This window comes from Solanum stenotomum, chromosome 5 (assembly GCF_019186545.1).
Source record: "Solanum stenotomum isolate F172 chromosome 5, ASM1918654v1, whole genome shotgun sequence".
Taxonomy (NCBI): Eukaryota; Viridiplantae; Streptophyta; class Magnoliopsida; order Solanales; family Solanaceae; genus Solanum; species Solanum stenotomum.
Genome location: NC_064286.1, coordinates 50,270,717 through 50,277,630, shown reverse-complemented (window position 1 = coordinate 50,277,630; position 6,914 = coordinate 50,270,717). Strand labels below are relative to the sequence as shown.

At 32.5% G+C, this 6,914-nt stretch overlaps 1 protein-coding gene across 1 annotated transcript; it reads right to left on the bottom strand.

Moving 5' to 3' along the window:
• Nucleotides 1–1,889: 1,889 nt before the first annotated feature.
• LOC125864118 (heparanase-like protein 3) lies at nucleotides 1,890–6,058 on the bottom strand. The gene is made up of 9 exons (XM_049544048.1): nucleotides 5,717–6,058; nucleotides 4,932–4,968; nucleotides 4,645–4,828; nucleotides 4,374–4,525; nucleotides 3,734–3,964; nucleotides 2,809–2,998; nucleotides 2,592–2,717; nucleotides 2,339–2,438; nucleotides 1,890–2,268 (listed from the first exon to the last, which is right to left on the bottom strand). Exons 1-9 carry the CDS (start codon nucleotides 6,056–6,058, stop codon nucleotides 1,900–1,902), a joined length of 1,731 nt encoding a protein of 576 aa, XP_049400005.1. The 3' UTR covers nucleotides 1,890–1,899.
• Nucleotides 6,059–6,914: the final 856 nt, after the last annotated feature.

The following is a 6,914-nucleotide window of genomic DNA, read 5'->3' as shown; positions in this document are numbered from 1 at the left end:
AGGTGCACCCAATCATCGTCACATTATATGATACTTCATGTGTGAGTTCACATATCTATATTTAACAAAAAATTAAAAATATAACACTACTATATATGATTTCGGAAGGAAAGCATGGGTTCACGTGAAGCCGGTGACCGCATACGCCTCTGAACCCAATAGCTTTTGTCGAGATCATGCATTTATCTTGTACCAAGATTGTGTTTCAATGGAGTTCAATTTTCCTATGTTCATTCGTTAAAGAAAAATTTCATGTTAATTCTACATTACCCACTATCCAACACACTTTATCTTTGCTCCTACACATAGAGCCTCATCCCCACCGCTTCACCTTTTCATAGTATTTGTCTAAGTTATACACAAATGCTTTTAGGATAATATGTTTTGTTACATATTGCATAGAAGAAAATAAACAAGAAACAAACTTAATTTCCTTGAAAATATTTTTCATGAAAAACGTTTTCTCTTATATTGAATACACCCTTTCACTAAATATCTAGTGTAAAACTAATTATTATTATTATATATTAACTTGAGATCGTTCTAAAAACCTATAAACTTCACTTTCTACTGCTTAGGTGTATTTGGTCATAAATTTTAATTTATTCTTTTACTTTTTCTAGAGTTGTAAAAAATCTAATAAAATTTTGAAAAAATACCAAAAAGTTATTTTCACTTATTTCACTCCAGATCACTCACAAAAAATTAAAAACAATTTCAATTTTTAAATATCATTTTTTTTATTTTAAAACTAAAATTTTGCTACTAGTTGATTTTTAATGAGTGGTAATGATATTGGGAAATCTCACCTTGTTAATCACAAAAAGGGAGTGTAATTCTAGAACTATGATTTCTTTGGAGGCTTAGCCACAAGTAGAAGATGCCTCGAATTTGGCAATGGTATTATTTGTCTTTATATATGTATTGTCTTCTAGTCCAACAATTCAGTATTCATTGTCGAGAAAATAATATCAAGAAAAGTTGTCATTTTATGTAGAATTTTTTTAACATGTGGTCCTTTTGTACAATTACTATTTGTTTTTTTTTGTGTTTGAGCAGACCGGAGAGGGCGATGAAAATTTTAATAGTTCGGTTAGTTGATTATTAAAAAAATTTATCTTATTGTTTAAAATTTTTAGTTTTGGCAAGTGTCAATACGGGGTGCTCGAAATTCGTTCGAAATTCTGTGTCATTAAATTTGATATTCTAGACTCAACCGAGCAGTTGATACTTCCAATTGAGGTTGTCTCAACAAAAACTGGATCCCACACTCAAACTCCATTTTATTTCAAATTTCACGAGGGGGCTCGAAATTAGTCCGAAGCCTCGGGATCTGCACTAAAGGTCATATTTTCTTAATATATACATACAATAGATGTTAAAACTTCTTATTGAATACAATGTCTCGACCACTATATGTATTATATCCAATTTTATCGATATCTTTTGTAATTTTTCTCTTCTCTAGATAAAATTGAAAAAAGAGTTTTTTGAATGATTAAAACTTGTTTCTATGGGCTTAAATGTCTTTTAACTATAAGTTAGGAATTCTGACTTAGTGATCTATTTTTGTTATTTTATCTAACAACAATATACTTAATATAATCCCACAAATCCCACAATTGAGATATGGAGAGCATGGAGTGTACGCAAATCTTACCTTACTTTATTGACTCTTTTTCATTTTCCCTAAACACTACAAAAGTGTTTATAACATCTAAAATAAGTCAATATAAACAAGCTCATAGTTAAACACAAATTGCTACTCTGGCAAAGTGCTTCTTTTGAGTATTTATTTCTCAAAATAGTAGATTTTGAAAGTGTGCTCAAACATGCTCTTATTCATTAGCACCTAATTTATTACAAAAATAAATCCATGATCAAAGGAGGAAATAACTCTTACATGTACTCTCTAGTAGACATACTACAAGCAGGCACTTGAATAGTGGGAATGTGAACAAATACAATTGAAAGAGGAGCAATGGAAATTGGATCAGAGGGGTTCACTCTTATAGGTTTCAAGAGAGGGATTCTTCCAAAATGATCCACATTAAGTTCCTTTCCATTCAAAAGCACTGTTTGGCTATGTAAATCACCATCTTTGGCTGTAAGGTGATATTCTTCCCTCTCAATTCCGTGTCTCGGGTTCTGATCATTTGTGAGTTGTAGCAGCATTGGCGACTCGTTTGTGTTAGCAAGAGTGACTGAAAGACTAATATTAACTGTTGTACTACCATGCATGTTGATCAACATCAGTGTGATTCCTTCCTGCAACATATCAATTATGTATTTAGACATCACAATCTCTCATGTTCGAATTTACACTATTTATACTTACAGAAGATTTTGAACAGTGAGCGTACGAGCGCAGTTTTTTCATTCCTTGGAATTGTGTCGATAGAACATTCCTTCCCATCAAACGATGCCATAAAAGAGCACTGTATGCATGAAAGAGAATGCAAGTAACAATAAGTATAATGCTAAACAAGTATGTTACATTACGAAGTTAAACGTGTTCTACATTAGTTCTGTAGATGATGCAGTTAGTCTTGTTTTCAAGAAAACAACATTGAAGAGTTGCTAAGGCATACCCATAATAATCAGGATTTGGATGAAAGTTTGTGGTGTTGAGGAGACCGTAGTTGCCACCAACCAATGTTTGTCGACAATATTTCTTAGTATCGAACGTGGCTGACATCCCAATCTGATCCAAGTACCTATATATTGCAAGATGCAAAATCACTTCTATGAAATATTGACAAGAAAGTTACCAGAGGTATAGATAGACCAGTTAGGTTGAATTATTACCAAAAGCTGGACACAAAGCTATTTGAAACAAGATTGCGACCACTGTTATAAACTCCTCCACTTTCACCAACCCATGCTACAGCTGAAGTTCCAGAATTTCGGAGAACGCCTTGAAGATTTTGCAAGTATTTGGATTCTTCATCCAGATGAGAAGGTTCAAGTATTTTCTGAACTAGGTTGGGGTCATTGCCTAAATATGAGATGATCCGTTTGTTAGCATGATGGACAACTAAATGATTGTATATATTACTATAATTATATTAGCATGATCATATACATTTGTTGTAGAATCAAAGGAATAAATATTGTGATAGAATAGCTGATTTGGAGGGATAGCAAGGCAGATTTAGAGGGATTGAATAGCAGATTTGTAGAGATAGAATAGCTGATCTTTAGGGATAGGATGGCGGATCTTTCGGGATGTGTAAAAGACTCTCACTTTGAGGGGCATTCAGCAGAAAATTGACACCGTTATAACAATTACAGTGGCTGAGCTAGGTGCCTAGGATTAGGAGAAAATTAAAGCTTATAAGAACAACAACATACTTAGTGTAATCTCACGACAACATACTCAGTGTAATCTCACGACAACATACTCAGTGTAATCTCACAAGTGGAGTTTAGGGAGGGTACGCAGACCGTACCCCTTACCTTGGGAGGCAGAGAGGTTGTTTCTGATAAACCCTCGGTTCAAGGAAAAGCATATTGAAAAAAGAAATAATGTAAGTGAAGAAATCATGGAAAATTATAGGAAGTATGATGACTATTCTGAAAAAAGGAACAGTAACTGCAACACAATATTGCGATAATCGAAGTTCAAGAGACAAAAGATAGAATCAGAAATCGAAGGACAAGAAACTACATGAGAAATACTACGACTACAGGGAATATTAAAACTTCATCACATAAAAAGAGCTGAACGTACCTCCACCAACACTGTAAATGTGATGTGTAACTACTTGAAGAGAATTGGATGCTTTATTTATAAATTTTGGAAACCAAATAGCATCAAATATTCCTCCTGGTGCAAGGATTAATGGCACAACATCCTTCCCTTTATATATATCTCGCACTAATTTGTGAAGAGCTATAACATCATAAGCGTACTGATCGGCTGAAATAGCTGGACCTATTCCGTTTCCATTCAATTCATTTCCTGGAAAGAAACTACAAAAGTAAATCAAATGTAGCAGAGAGTAGGCCAAGAGATGAAATATCAGTCAACAGTTTCAGAGTTGGCTTGTGATATTGTGTTCCTATTTGAAGGAAGTGATTCATGCGAACCTGTCTTACGGAAGCCCTTTGACATTTATTTTCTTGTTCAAGAGAAAGATTATTGATATACTGTCAACTACAACAGAAAGGTTCCCTATCACCCTGTATGAAGATCTAATTACTGGAAATGGATGCATATGCTCTCTCATACGATAACAAAAAAGAATACTCGATAATTCTCATACTACTTGCTCCTGACAGTATTGTTAATTCTATTACATTTATGCTAAATTTGCATATCAGAATACCCTTAAAATAACTATAGTTAAAGAACGAAGAGAGTTTCATACCAAGCTCCCAGCCGTGGATAGTATAACCTCTGCTAACTGTATATCTGATTAAAGACGCTGCATTGCTGGAATCCCAATCTCCCAAAGCAGTGCGGCCATCAGAAGCTATTTTCTTTCCATTTAAAGTATTCAACCCAAAAGCTACTTTTGCCCTGCAATGATATACATAATAGCTCTTCACTAACAAGAACACAGTCCATAACTATCACGTCCCTATACAATTTTCCTCACTCAAGTTTAAAATGCAGAAAACTGCATGAAGTAAAGTTACCCCGTTTTCTTGAAGAATTCATTGAGTTCATCCCAACGAGACAAAGGCAAGCAACCTTGGGTGAATTTTAACAGCTCTGTATCATCACGGAGAAAAGGAGTACATGGTTGTTTATCATGCTTCGTTTGGTATATTAGTCTATCTTGCAATGTGCCTCCAAGTCTAATTGTTAACGGAGAAAACGCTGCAAAATGCAGGAGAAAACTTCAATAGTTACTCATTAATCAGAAAACTACTAAACAAATTTTGAAGGTATCATAGATAGGTGTCTCTCCAAAATTTTATACCTCTAATTGCATTAAAAAATACCTTGTTGCTTAGATCCTGCAATAAAGAACACTTTCCATCAGTCCAATGAGATGTAAGGTTGAACATAACATAATACGCTCAATGGTGTAGCCTAGTAGTCAATGAAGTGGATTGAGAATCACCCGTCTTCGGTTCAAATATCAGTGAACGCAAAACAACTAGATGATTTCTTTCCATGTGTCCAAGTCTAGACAGAGTTACCCGCTACCTGTGTAGATAGAAGGTAACATGTACCCCATGAAATTAGACTTCCGTAATGAAAATACGAAAACAAGTTTCATTAATGACATTCCGATTTCGTTGTCTCCTCCCAACCCACACACCTAACGCTCCCACCCCCCACCCCTTGACCATCCTAACACCCAAACCACCTCCCCATCCATAGTGTTTTACAATACATATGAATATTTTTGAGGTAATAATTTTTTTGCTTACTTACCAACCACTTGAAAATGAAAAAAACTCACTTGTTTTCAAGGAAAACATATTCCTGCCTACAATTATCAAAATATGAAGAATATATAGTGGTTTACACTACAAAATTTATATAAAACCAACTCATAAACTAACATAACCACAAATCAAATAGATTATACAACAAGTAAGCAGAGAATTGATGTTTTTAGGCCACTTCCAAAAAAAATAAATAGTCTATGTCCTTTTTCTACAAAATATCTTTCATTTTTACACCTAAAAAGATCCAAAAAGGTTCATTTTCTTTTCTTCCTTTAGTACTGAAGAAATTATAAAGAGGGGAACTTACAAGATTAAGAAGAGAAGCATTTCCCCAGCTACAAGTTCCATAGTCACATTTACTAGGAGGCCACCAATCTAAAGTAGCACAAATAAAATCTTCATCAATTTTTGCAATTGAAGAAAACCCATCAATGTAAAGAATCCCTTCTTCAACAATATCATCTTCTGCTCTTGAAATTTGGGCTAAGTACAAGGACAATAGCAAGAAGTACAACACCAAGAAGCATCTGAAGGAAGAAGACATTTGCACAGTTCCAGTAAGTAATTTTACACTCAAATAAAATTTGGTCTTTATATTTTCTTCTCTTTTTTGGAATTTTGTAATGAAAATAGTATTAGATGTCCACATGTAGGAGTAAATGCATAAAAGATAATAATTTCTAAATTATACTTATCGTACATGTGGGAATCGTGTGCGCCCCCCAGCATTTTTTGTTACTCCCTCCGCTTCGTTCACTTTTATTTGTTATATATTTAAATTTGACACATTCAAAAATAATACTTCCTTGTTCACTTTTTACCTATCACTTATTTCTAAAATATATTTTTTTTCTTCATATGTTACCCTTAGTATTAAATATTAAATATTATTCTCCAAATTATTTTTCAAGATCTAATACTAAATCATTAATTAATAGAGATAATGTGATAATATATATATATATATTTCAGTAATTATTTTCTTAGTGATTGTGTCAAAGTGACAAGAGAAAATGAACAAAGGAAGTAATTGGTATGATTATTATATTACATTATTCTAATATTTAGTATTAGGTTTTGAACATAAATAACTAAATTAATGTTAAGAATAAAACATAAAAAAAAAATAGTAATCATTGTTTTGTGATATGTTAAAAGTGACAAGTATAAAATAATTTTTTATTTTTAAAATAATGGACAAATAAAAATAAATAGAGAGAACAATTTGACATACTTTTTAAAAAACAATAAATAGAATAATAATTTTGCTATATCATTATTTGAATTTATACTTTTCTGTTTAAAAAAAAGTTGTGTTTCTTAAGTTAAGCACATATTTTAAGAAAATTATTCTAGAAAGTAACAGGTATTTTTACTAACTTAATTTTAATAAATTCTTTATTATGTGAACTTTTTTTATTTAAATAAGAATAAAATTGAAAGAACATTATCAAATGTCTTTTTGATCATGTGAAATACCATTTGCTCTGATATGTTGGGAGTAA